Genomic DNA, 13,389 nt, shown 5'->3' with positions numbered 1-13,389 from the left:
CTTGTTTGACCTCTGTGTTAGTAGGTATCAGAGTCTGACCTGTGTGACTGTGATCTATCTGTAAGGTGCCCACCATGGCAGGGACCCTGTGTGGGCCTCTCTCTCTCATACCTGCAGAGATAGGGGAGAGAGAAATTTAGTATTTAGTGTGGGCCTTGTGCTGGAACCTGGGGCTGCAGTGGTTGGCAAAAGGGCCATAGTTTCTGCTCTCATGGTGCTCACATTCTAGGGAAGGGAGTTGGGGATGGAGGGAGGAGGAAGGAGGGAGATTCAGAGACAGGAGAAGGGAGAGGCACTGCAACGAAGGGAGAAAATGAAAGAGGAGAGGGATGCAGGGTGAGGACAAAGTCGGAAAAAAGAGAGGAGGGAGAGGGGCGGAGGAAGCCAGAGGAAGAGGCAAGAACAAAGTGTCAGACTGAAAGGGGGAGAGACACACGCAGCTGCTCACAGGGAGAGGAGACAGGAGGATGGAGGGGTGGGACAGGAGACACTGTTGGGGGCCAGGATGTGCCCCTTTCTGGCTGGGGATGGAGACTCGGGGATTCTTTTTACTACCCTGCCAGGACTGATCCAGGAGCCGCCTTCCCAGGCCTCTGGCTCACCGAGAGGAATGAGATCCCTTCCAGTGGGGTCCCTGGGGAGCCCTCCCAGAGCAGGGAGCCTCCTGGTTTGGGATCTGAATGAGTTTGTGTTGGCTGGTAGCCGAGCCTGGGAGAAGCCAGCGCTGGGCGGCTGTGGGTACCCTCTTGGCAGCTGCTGGGGCCTTCTCCCCACAAAAGGGAAGCCACAATCCTCCAGCCAGGTCCTGAGGAGTCCAGCCCGCTCTCACCCTGCCAACCCCCTCCTACTCCCCTGCCCGTGCCCAGCCCGGATCTGGAGCTGGGGAAGGGGAGTGCTGCCTTTCTCCATGTTGGAAATTAAGAGAATTGTATCCCAGGCATTTAGACCTAGGGTGGGGGCTGGGAGGGAAGTTAAGAGTCCTTTCATTTGGTCTCTGTTCTATATGCTCATTCAGCTTGGGTTCAGACCTGTGTTGGGGACCCAGTGGAGCCCCTGAGGCATCACAGGCTGCTGGGGAGACAGACCTACACTTTATTAATGATCCAAGGGCCAGGAGAGAAGCTTGTAGAGGAACAGGGAGGGAGGGCTTCAGAAAAGGGAGCTTTCGAGGGCCTGTCATGTGCCAGACTCTGGACTCCAAGATGAATGACCTAGTCCCTGCCTCCAAGGGCAGCTCAGAACATGGGAAAAGTCGTGGGTCAGCACGAGCTTGGACTGTGCTTGTAGGTGGTGAGGGGCCATAAAAGGTTTTGAGAGAATCACTTGTGTGTGTTTTTTGCCTCTCCAATTCTCTCCTCTGGGAAACAGATGCAGGGAAGTGAAGGGACTCAACCTAGTGAGTCATAGCTGGGACCAGAACTCAGAACCCTTGACTCCCAGTGGATCCAAGTGCCTAGAGTCCTTTGTTCCTGCCCCGCTCTGCCCACCTGACCTTGGTCCTCCCCAAGCCTCCTCAGCTCCTGCCTCTTCCTCCTTTCTTTCCAGGCTCCTACTTGATGGTCAATGCTTCCCAGCATGCTCCAGGCCAGAGGGCCCATGTCATCTTCCAGAGCCTGAGCGAGAATGATACCCACTGCGTGCAGTTCAGCTACTTCCTGTATAGCCGGGATGGGCACAGCCCGGGCACCTTGAGCATCTATGTGCGTGTCAATGGGGGTCCCCTGGGCAGTGCCGTCTGGAACATGACTGGATCGCATGGCCGTCAGTGGCACCAGGCTGAGCTGGCTGTCAGCACCTTCTGGCCCAATGAATATCAGGTAGGCTGGGTTTGGTCTGTGGTCAGCCTGTGCTTAGGGGTGGGGGTGGAGAGGTGTCAGCCTGAGCTCAGAGTAAGCTAGTGACCGAGGTTGAAATTAGTCTGTGTTCACATCAGGAGTCAATATGTGGTCAAGGTCAGGGGTCAGTCTGTGGTCAGCATCGGGTGATTCAGTGCCACTGCGGTCCAGATTCAGCATCAGAGATCACTGTCAATAGAAATAGTCTGTGGCTAGAGTCAAGGGTGAGTTGGAACAGTGCTGACCTGGAAACCCCGTCTGGCTGGGAGAAGTTTTCCTGCTTGAGAGCAAGGGTCTAGAACTGGGATGGAACCTCTGGCCTTGACCTTGTTAGCTCTGGCTGCTGACACTCCATCCCACAACTAGCAGGCTTGGTAGGGAAGGTCATTGTGAGTTGGGCTCTGACCTCGACTGGTTGAGGAGCCTGGACTGGAGCAGAGCTAAAGGGGTCCCTTGTGGGCACCCCCCCCAGGTAGGGCTGGAGGGATATGACAGGGACCCTCCCGCCTCCCCCAGGTGCTGTTTGAGGCCCTCACCTCCCCAGACCGCAGGGGCTACATGGGCCTCGATGACGTCCTGCTTCTCAGCTACCCCTGCGGTGAGTCCCAGCCCCCGGGGGTGCAGGGTGAGGGGTGTGGTGGCCGTGGCTCCTGCCTGTGGAGGACACAGGACCAGCTCACACACAGGCTCTATTCCTCGCAGCGAAGGCCCCGCACTTCTCCCGCCTGGGCGATGTGGAGGTCAATGCTGGCCAGAACGCTTCCTTCCAGTGCATGGCCGCCGGCAGAGCAGTAGAGGCTGAGCGCTTTCTCCTGCAGGTGAGGGGGGCAGGGACCTTATCAGGGTGGGGGAGATTTCTTCTGGGACCTGGGTTTTCCTTGCGGGGTGCTGAGTCGCTCCTGCATTTTCCAGCACCTCTACTCATGCCTCCCTGCCCTCACCTAGGCTCTGCTCTGCCCTCTTGGGTGCTCTTATACCCCCAGGACCGGGGGGGGAGGGGGGCTCCAGGATCCCCAGACCACCCTCCATCAGAGGCAGAGCTCTACCACATTCCCTTAATCAGCTTCTTATCCCGCACCTTCCAGCGGCAGAGCTAGTTCCAGGAACCCCATATGGGTCCCCTGTGTACTAGGGACAGCTAAATGGGGCCAGGACATAGACTACTCCCCTCGCCCGGGTCAGAGCGAGATCGTGACCCTCCCTCTCGGGCGCTCCTGACCCTGTCCACCTTACCCCTGAGCAGCGGCAGAGCGGGGCGCTGGTGCCCGCCGCCGCCGTGCGGCACATCAGCCACCGGCGCTTCCTGGCTACCTTCTTGCTGGCCTCCGTGAGCCGCTCAGAGCAGGACCTGTACCGTTGCGTGTCCCAGGCCCCGCGAGGCGCGGGCGTCTCCAACTTCGCGGAGCTCATCGTCAAGGGTCAGCCGGCTTACGCTTGCGTAGGGGGGTGGGTGCTGGGGCTGCCCCCCTCCGAGGGGTGGGGTGGGGTGGGGGGCATGGCCGGATAGAGGGGCGTGGCCTGCGGAAAGGTGGGGCCGACAGGGTGTGACCGGGGGCGGGGCCTGCGGAAGGGGCAGTTTCTCCGCTGGAAGGAGGTCTGGATCGAGGGGGCGGGGTCTGAGAGGCAGGCGGGCGGGGAGACCCTGTTAGCTTGTGAGCCACGCGAGGCGGGGTCTGGCTCTGGGGAGCTGGGGTTGAGCCGAGCCTCCTGCGGTCAGCCCCTGAAGGCTAGAATTTGGGGATTCAGAGGGCAGTGAGGGACAGGGTGTAGGCTTAGGGGTGAGTGTGGGATCAGCCTTTGGAGCGGGTGCCCCTTAGGGCCTGGGGATTTAGTGGGCGCGGGCAAGAAAGTCTAGTTGAGGGTCTGGGGGCTTCATCGGGGTCCTGAGAAGACAGGGAGGGCTACTGGGGATTCGGATGTGCTGCCATCCAGAGTTGGGGGCAGGGTCTCACAGCGCATCTTTCGGCTCCGCCTCTCCCTCACGCCCTCGCAGAGCCCCCCACCCCCATTGCGCCCCCGCAGCTGCTACGCGCGGGGCCCACCTACCTCATCATCCAGCTCAACACCAACTCCATTATTGGCGACGGGCCGATTGTGCGCAAGGAGATTGAGTACCGCATGTCCCGCGGCCCGTGGGCCGAGGTGCACGCCGTCAGCCTGCAGACCTACAAGCTGTGGCACCTTGACCCGGACACGGAGTACGAGATCAGCGTGCTGCTCACGCGCCCGGGTGACGGCGGCACTGGCCGCCCCGGGCCGCCGCTCATCAGCCGCACCAAGTGCGCAGGTGGGTACCTCCTGGCCCAACTCCGTCCTTGGGACACCTGGGTATGGGCTCAGGGCTGCCCAGGGATGGACCAAGGGGGCACATTACGGGAGATAATATGGCCTGCACTTGTGCCTCTAAAACATTATAAAACGTCGTGATTTCCCCCCAATCCTTGTTGTGGTAAAGGTAATGGTAGCTAATACTTTGTGCCAGACTCACATATGTGTATAAACACATACGCACACACACAGACGTTGATTTAAATCTCCCAACACTATGATCTCGGTACTCATGTCATACCCATTCTCCAGATGAGGTGTCTGAAGTACAGAGATGTTAAGTGACTGGCACAAGGTCACATAGCTAATAAGTGGCGGAGTTGGCATTGGAATCCTTGACTGGCTGGCTCCAGAATTTGTGTTAATTCTACATTAAAGCATCTAGATAAACAACTATATAGCATAAAATAAAAGTGTGTTATTAAATTTCAGCTGGATTCTCTTGTGGGGTCTTTTGAGCGTGAGGTCTGCTCTTCTTTGTTCAAAAGGGTATAAGCAGCTGTTAGGAGCTATGGCACTCCTACATCAAAGGACACTCTTGTTTAACCTGAAGAGAAATTGAGAATAGAACAGAACAGATTTCAATGTATTTTCTTAATTGGAATCTTTATTGAGATAATTATAAATTCACATGCAATTGTAAGAAAAACTGCAGGGGGCCAGGCTGGCTCAGTTGGTAGAGTATGTGACTTGTGACCTGGGAGTCGTGATTTCAAGCTGCAAGTTGGGTATAGAGAGTACTTAAAAAAAAAAAAAAAAAAAGAAAGGGAAAGATGCAGAGATTGCCCATACACTTTACCCTGTTTCCCGCAATGGTAACATTTTGCAAACCTGTAGTATAATATCACAGCCAAGGTATTGACATTTATATAATCCGCAGATCTTCAGAGTTCCCCAATTTCACTTGTCCCCATTTGTGTGTGTGCGTGTGTGCGTGTGTGTATTTAGTGCTATACAGTTTATCACATGTATAGGTTTGCGTGTTTATCATCATAGTCAAGATACTGTTCAGTCAGTTTAAGACTCCTTTGTGTGGCTCTTTATATCTATTTTCACCTTCCCTTCCTCCCACCTCGGCTCCTGGTAACCAGTAATCTGCCTGTCATTTCTAAAATTTTGCCATTTCAAAAATGTTATATGAATATGAAATCATATAGTATATAAGCTTTTGAAATTGGTTTTTAAAAAGTTGGTAATAGGTTTATTGAGATATAATTCACATCTCACAAATTCACTCATTAGAGTGTACAATTCAGTGATTTATAGTATATTCAGAGTTGTGCATCCATCACAATCTGTTTTAGAACATTTTCATCACCCCAAAAGGAAAGTTTGTACTCTTTTGCAGTCTACTCCTCCCCACATTTCCTCCTACCACCTCCAGCTCTAGGCAACCATTAATCTACTTCCCGTCTCTGTAGATTTGCCTTTTTCTGGACATTTCATATAAATGGAATCATATGAGGCAGAGTCTTTGTGATCAGCTTCTTTCACTTAGCTCGTATTTTCAAGGTTTATCCATGTTGTAGCATGTTTTTTCCTCTTATCTTTTTTTATTGCTGAACAGTATTGCATTGTATGCAGCTGTACTGTTTTTTACGTTCCCATCAGCAATGTATGAAGGTTCCGATTTCTCTGCATTCTCACCAACAGAGGTTATTATCTGTGTTTTGATTATAACCCTCATAGTGGGTGTGAAATGGTATCTCAGTGGGTTTTTGACTTCCATTTCACTGATGGTTAATGATATTGAGCAATTTTTCATGTACTTATTGGCCATTTGTATGTCTTCTGTGTAGAAATATCTACTCAGAGTTTTTACCCATTTTTAAGTTGGGTTATTTGTCTTTGTATTATTGAATTGTCAGAATTCTTTATATATTATGGATGCTAGACCCTTATCAGATATGTTTGCAAACATTTTCTTTGATTCTGTGGGTTGTCTCTTAATTTTCTAAAATGGTGTCGTTTGTAGACAATAGTTTTTCATTTTAAGGAAGTCCAATTTGTCTGTTTTTCTTTTGTTGTTTGTGATTTTGATGTCATATTAAGAAACCATTGCCCAATCCAAAGTCACAAAGATTTACCCCTATTTTTTCTAAGACTTTTATAGTTTTAATTTTTACATTTAGGCCCTTGATCCATTTTGAGTTAGTTTTTGCCTATGTCGTGAAGTAGGGGACCAACTCCATTCTTTTGCATGTGGATGACCGGTTGTCCCAGCACCATTTGTTGAAAAGAGTGTTCTTTTCCCATTGAATTGTCTTGGCACTAAGATTGGCTATTTTGCTCAGTATAATTCCCTGGAGACTCATCCAAGTTGTTACAGTACATCAGTCATTTGTTTCTTTTTATTGCTGAGTAGTATTCCATGGTGTGGATACACTGCAGTTTGTTTAACAGGTGAATACCTGTTAAATGACATCCGGACTGGCTCCTATTTTGGGCTATTATAAGTAAAGCTGCTGTGAACATTTGTGTACAGATTTTTGCACGAGCATGAGTTTTCATTTTTCTGGGATAATTGCCCAAGGGTGTGACTGATGAGTTGTATGATAATTGCATATTTAGTTTTATCAGAAACTGCCAGAATGGCTGTATTGTTTTACATTCTCACCAGCAATGTATGTATGAGTGATCCAGTTTTCTTCATCCTTGTCCGCATTTGGAATTGTCATTATTTTTTTTTTTTTTACCTATTCTGAGAGGTGTGCCGTGGTATCCCATCTTGGTCTGAATTTGCATTTCCTTAATGCCTAATGTTGAACAACTGTGCATGTGCTATTTGCTGTCTGTCATCCTCTTCGGTGAACTGTTCACGTCTTTGCCCATTTTCTAATTGGATTATTCATTCTTTCCTTCTGAGTTTTGAGAGTTCTTTACACGTTTTCTAGATACTAGTCCATTGTTGGGTATGCAGTGTATAAATATTTCTTCTTGCTTTAGCTCATCTTTTCGTACTCTTCACCTGTGCTTTCACAGAGCAACCATTTTTAATTTTGATGAGGGCCAGTTTGTCAACATTTCCTTTTATGAGTTGTGCTTTGGTGTCAAGTTTAAGGCCTCCTTGCCTCGCCTTAGATCTCAAAGATTTTTTCCTGTTTTTTTTTTTTTTCTTCCTGAAAGTGTTCTAGTTGTACTCTACATTTGAGTCCAGTGATCCGTTTTGAGTTAATTTTTGATTAAGATACAAGGTTTTTATTATTTTTGCCAGTCTATATTCTTAAGTGTTTTTAAAAGCTGATCTGGGGAGCCATCGAAAATCCAGTTGAATGTCCCATTTGAAGAGACCCTGGGTGGGGGGTTGGAGTGTTCCAGTGGGAATTACTTTCTAGGTGAGGAATCTGGGTCAGGTTACTTAACCTCTTGGAACTTTCGTCCGGTTGTTTTAGAGGATGAGAAGAATAGGAATCTTTACGACACAGGGTTGGTGTTAAGGTTCATTCAACAAATGCTTATTGTTAGGTATCAGGCACTATTGTAGTTGCTAGGGATATAGGACTGTGGCCACTGTGGCCACGACAATGACCAAGGCCATTGGCTTATGAGGTCCTCCTGCGCTGCAGGAACTCTGCATGGAACTCATATGCTGGCAGGAGGAGACAGTAAAACAAGTGAGATACATAGTTTGTCAGAAGATGATAAGCTCATAAGCGCTGTGAAGAATAAAGCAGGGCAGGCCGGGGTGGGAGGGGGTGGGGTGGGTGTGGGGGTAGGAGGATTGTTATTTTTAAAAAGTGCTCAAGGGACCATTTTACTGAGAAGGTGACTTTTGAGCAAGACCTGAAGGGGTGAAGGACTGAGCCGTGCAAGAAGCTGGAGAAATTGCTGGGGGGGAAAACAGGGTGACATCACCTACTTTGTTCAAAAGGATGACTCTAGCCCTTTTGCGAAGTATAGATTCTAGGAGGGCGAGGGGCCAAGAAGGGCAGACCAGTGAGGAGGCCGCTGTAACAGGGCGGCTGCGAGGTGTGGAGGCTGTGAAGGTCGCGCTGACTGCATTTGCCGACGGACTGCGTATTGCACAGGCGAGGGGGAAGTAGGGAGAAGTCAGGGATGGCTCCAAGGTGTTTTGCTTGAGCAGCTGGAAGGTTGGAGTTGTCATTTACTGGAAAGAAGCAGACCGCAGAGGGGCAGGTGTGACGGGGTGCCGTAGATCAGGAGTTCTGTGCTGGAAAAGTTGACTTTGAGATGCCTATTAGACGTTCAAGTGGAGATATCCATCAGGCAGATGGATTTACGAGTGGAGCTCAGGGAAGAGGTTCAGGCTGCAGATATAAATTTGAAAGTCAGCAGCATAGACATAGATGGCATTTAAAGCCACGAGACTGGATGAGATCTTTTACCCTGGTGGTTCTCGACTTGGGGGTGATTGTGTCTCCCGGGAGACATTTGCAGTGTCTGGAGACATGGGTTATTACAACCGGGGGTGGAGTGATAATGGCATCTGAAGGGTAGAGGAAGCCGGGGAAACTGCCGAACGTCCTATGGTGCACAGACAGCCCCCACAACAGAGAATTATCTAGTCCAGAGTGTCAGGAGTGCCAGGGTTGAGAACCCCAGATTCAGTCCTGAGATTTTAGGGAATAAGTGAACATGGAAAAGAGAGGAGGTGTGAGGCCTGCACCCTTGGGCCTTCCAGTGTTTCGGGTGAAATGCAAATAATGGCCATAAATGTACCGAATACATGTGAAGATGGGGCCTGACATACAGTAAGCACGCAGCAAATGACAGCTGTTATTGTTACAGTGTTTTTAACTCTTCAAAGCCAGTTCTGCTGTGGTATTCAGAATAAAAGAAGTCAGAGCTGGGGGTCCACAGACAATCTCTCTTCTCCTCTCCTGAGTGTACAAATGGGGGAATGAAACCCAGAGAGGGGAAGGCACTTGCCGGGAAGAATGGTACAGTGGGCCCCGGCCGCAGGCTACATGGTGACAGTGGTCGCTAACTCCCATTTCACAGATGAGTAAACTGAATTTTAAAGAGTTAGTCACTTGCCCAGATCCACCCAGTGAGTCCATAGCAGTCAGAACCAAAGTTTGACTCTCCCGATTTCCAGGGAAGTATTTGAAAACTGCAGCAGCCGCGGGCACAGCAGGTGCCATCATGGGCTGACGTGGCCACGTTGTGCCAGGCACTGCTGAGCACTTCACACAGGCTGGCGAAGACAGAAGCTGGGGCCCGGGACCAGACAGACAAAACCTTAATGACTCCTCCTGCCCATCCTAACAACATGCTTCTCTTGGTTCGGTGATGTACCTCCCGCCCCCTTCCCCAGCACCCTGCTTAGGCACCTTGGCCAGCGGTGTTGCGGTTGGTCAGTTGTGTTATCCGCTCCCCCTTCTCCCTGAAACTCCCCTCCTGCAAATATGATTTACTGTAAAAACAGTAATATAATGTCAGGAGAAGGCATTTAAAAAAAATCACTCTAAACCTTGCCATCCTTGCCCAGTTTTTCAGTCTTCTTCAAATCTCTGCCCATATGCCTTTGGTACACAGTTTTACACCCTTGTCATTGGGATGTAGAAAGCATTCTGTAGTCTGCTTCCTCTGCTTTGTGGCGTCCCATGTGTGGTGGTGTTTATAATTATGTTTATTGGCTTTTAGAAGTCCAGGGAGTCTCCATATTGCTGAACTATTATGTTTCCAGATCCTTAGTATTATAAGTAAGACTACACTGAAAAATTTCATTCTTACAGTGTTTTTTCTCCCCGCTCTGGGTAATTTCTGGAGGATAGTCAGGAGCGGCTTAAGAAAGGGCTTTGAAATATATTGCTTTAACAAATAGTTGTATAGAATTTGCACTTTGGGGAGCCCATTGGATTTGAAATTTGGAGCACCAGACCCCACTCCAAAGCCCCTTCCAGGAGAAACAGTTGAATGGTTCAGGGTTATTGCATCCTATCAGAATTATTAAAATCAACACATGTTGGTGTAATTTAACAGGCGCTAACTGTGAGCCTCCCTGTTCGTCTTCCCGTCCCCCTCCCCCACGCATCTGACCTTTGATCTCTGAGTGGCCTGCAGCCCTATGGAATTCAGAGGGATGGGGCTTCGAGGTCCCCAAGTTCTGTTTTGCCAGTGTGTGCTGGCAGCTGAAGAGAGTACGTCTGGGTGCCAGATGGTTTTTGGAAACAGAGAGACTCATGAATTCACACCCTTCAATCAACAGATCAGTCTGTAGTCAACAAACTATTTGAGCCCCTGGATTTGCCCAGATTTGATCAGGATGGGGGGGGGGGAAGAGAAGAGGAAAGTGAGCTTTCTTTTCAAAGACCCCTCAATCCAGTGAGGTCGGTGGGGGCTAACACGTCTTTTAGAGTGAGGTACCCAAGTATGAAGGTGGAAATTTCATCCTCCAGGTTAGAGGTTTGTTATTTTGTGCCATACGAACTGGTTTTTACCAAAACCTGAGTAGGTTGCCAGTATTTAAAAATCTGGAGGTATCACATAAAAATCTGAATTTCTGGCTTCTCTTAAAAAAATGGGAGGATCTCGGGGCGCCTGGGTGGCTCAGTTGGCTAAGTGACTGCCTTCAGCTCAGGTCATGATCCCCGAGTCCTGGGATCGAGGCCCGCAACCGGCTCAGCGGGGAGCCTGCTTCTCCCTCTGGCCCTCTCCCCTCTCATGCTGTTTCTCTCTCTTTCTCCCTCTCTCTCTCAAATAAATAAATAAATAAAATCTTTAAAAAAAAAAAAAGGAGGATCTCGGGGTGCCCGGCTGGCTCAGTCGGTGGAGCGTGCAACTCTTGATCTCCAGGTTGTGGGTTCGAGCTCCACCTTGGGTGTAGAGATTACTTTAAAAATAGAATCTTAAAAAAAAAAGGGAGGATCCGGCCATCCCCAGTCTATGGTCATTCATGGGAACATTGCCTGGAGCTGAGTAGCAGCTGTCCCCTTTGGATGGGACACTTACCGTCCTGTTTGTCATAGTCCCAGCCCAGCCTGTGTCACCAGTTTACAAGTAACTTCTCATGTCTTTCTCTAAATGCTGCAGGAGGGCAAAGGCGGCAGTGCACGTTGGCCAACCCAGCATGGACGCAAAGGGGCTAGTGTCCCCAGGGGCGGGGATGTGCGCAGAGCTGCCGGGAGCAAATAAAGCACTGGGACTTTGGCTCCCTAGACCCCCTGGGACAGACAATACCCATTGGGCAGCCAGGACCAGAGCCTGGAAGTCAGGGAATAAAGCAAGGATCTCTGAACAAGATGGCAGGGCGAGCGCACATGAAATCCGCCCCCATCCACTCCAAACTCCTAAGAATGCGGGTTAAAACAAAACCGCACAGAAAAACACGAGGAAAATCTCTGGGGGCCAGGAACAGGTGAGGAAACAAGCGTGATAAGTGGGCTTGCAGCCAGCAGCCCTCGGATTGCAGTGAGCAGTGGGACCAGACCCTCAGCGTTCTTGTCCTGTGGGGATCGGGTCTGCCTTGTTTGTGGGGAGAAGGTAGCCAGACTGTGCAAGAAGTCAAGAGGTGGGCCTTGCTCCTAGCAGGTGCTGACATATTTCTTTGGTGGCCTGATACATGACTGGAGGCTGCCACTTGCCCGTGGCTCAGGGAAAAAAGGAAAGCTCCAGTGGAAATGAACTTTGTATTGTGCTGTACTTGGGCCGGCATTGTACTCCTGAGTCAAGAGCATGGTGTTTCCCTTTGCCTCTTCTTTGTAAAGAGCATCCTGAGCAAATGAATCCTATAGAAATGATAATAGGGTCATACTTAATCATCTCAAGAGGCGAGCAGCAGTGTTTTCTCATCTGCTCACTAAGGCGTGTCCTGAGAGTCTCTAACTGGGGACGCTTTGCAGGTGCTCATGGAACTTGAGGGTAATGAAACTGCATCTCACAGAGTTAGGGTGCAAGAAAGAGAAGATTGTCAGTAATCTTGGCTTCTTCCATCATTTCCTTGATGAGGAAATTGAGGCCCAGAGATTGAAGATCATGCAGCTGGTCAATGCAGATGGAGCACTAGAGGCTGAGCACCTGGGCTCCATCCTGCCTTTGCTTCAGAAGCCTTGGGTTCTTTACATTTTATAAGTGGCTTCACAGATTCATCAAGAGGCTGTGAAGCGCAGGAACACGCTCCTCCCTCGTGTTGGGGGAGCTGTCCCTCCTGAGGCATTGGTGTGATTTTGTGGTTGTTGCTGCTGGACACTGACTTCCTCATGGGGAGGCAGGTGGTGGTTAAGAGTCTGGATTTTGGAGCCAGCCTGTCCAAGTTTTCATCCCAGTTTCCCTATGTGACTCTCTGTGTCACTGACTCTGGGCAACTTACTTAGTCTCTCTCTGCCTCCATTTCTGTATCTATATGACAGGGCTAGAAATGGCACCTGTCTGTTGGATTACAGAGAGGATTCAATGAAATAATGTATTTTCAAGCCTCCAGAGCAAGGCCTGGCACATGCAAAGCACCCAGTACATGTTAACTGCCATTGTTGTTGTTGTTGTTATTGTTATTATTATTTTAAGATTTGTTTATCTTTTTGAGAGTGAGAGTGAGAGAGTGAGTGTGTGTAAGGGGGAGGGGCAGAGGGAGAGGGAGAGAGAGAGAATCTCAAGCAGGGGCTCAATCTCATGACCCTGAGATCACAACCTAAAATCACAAGCTGAAATCAGGAGTCGGACCCTTAACTGACTGAGCCACCCAGGAGCCCCCTGCCATTATTGTTATTGTCCTTCTATAACAGATTGTATTTCCCTTTTTGCTTTGGCAGCCAGGGAACTCACCACCCAGTCTGAACCTTATCTTTAGACCTGCATGGGACCTAATGGCATACATTTCTGTTTCCCTAACATTCTCTGGCATTATTTATTTGGTTGTTATTTCACCCATCATCCTCATTTCTACATCTTACCGTATTGTATATATTACTATAAGCTGTTTTAGAAGAAGTTAGAATTAATAAATTAAGAAAAATAGAGCATTTGGTCATTTCAGACTGTCCTGATGCCCTCCAGAACGATCTTGAAATAGGAGGTGAATTGTGTTATTAAAAAAAAAAAAAAAACTATAGCTAACACTTTTGAGGGCCTGTTGTGTATCAGCCATTGTCATATGTGCTTTGCACACATTACCTTTAACTTTACAACCAATCCTGTGAGGTAGGGCATATTATCCCATTTTGTGGGGGAGGACACTAAGGCTCGAGGGGCGAAGGGACTCAGCCAGTGGTTGCCAGCAGCAAGGGTCAGAGCTCGGATTCAGATGCGGCCCCGTCTAACTCCAGCG

The 13,389-nt window shown here is 49.3% G+C and overlaps 1 protein-coding gene across 5 annotated transcripts in view; it reads left to right on the top strand.

The window, feature by feature from the left end:
* PTPRU (protein tyrosine phosphatase receptor type U) overlaps window positions 1-13,389 on the top strand; it is a 77,312-nt gene that overhangs the window by 17,196 nt on the left and 46,727 nt on the right. For all 5 annotated transcript variants that reach the window (XM_073903055.1, XM_073903058.1, XM_025857014.2 and 2 more), the window contains exons 3-7: window positions 1,546-1,817; window positions 2,352-2,433; window positions 2,538-2,653; window positions 3,079-3,253; window positions 3,829-4,122. In XM_073903055.1, the coding sequence (XP_073759156.1) occupies window positions 1,546-1,817; window positions 2,352-2,433; window positions 2,538-2,653; window positions 3,079-3,253; window positions 3,829-4,122 (939 nt within the window). The remainder of the gene's footprint in view (window positions 1-1,545; window positions 1,818-2,351; window positions 2,434-2,537; window positions 2,654-3,078; window positions 3,254-3,828; window positions 4,123-13,389) is intronic.

This window comes from Callorhinus ursinus, unplaced genomic scaffold, assembly GCF_003265705.2.
Source record: "Callorhinus ursinus isolate GAN/ISIS: 27379988/994484 unplaced genomic scaffold, GSC_fseal_2.0 scaffold18, whole genome shotgun sequence".
Lineage (NCBI taxonomy): Eukaryota > Metazoa > Chordata > Mammalia > Carnivora > Otariidae > Callorhinus > Callorhinus ursinus.
The sequence above is the reverse complement of the archived record's forward strand: the minus strand, read 5'-3'. Positions and strand labels throughout refer to the sequence as shown.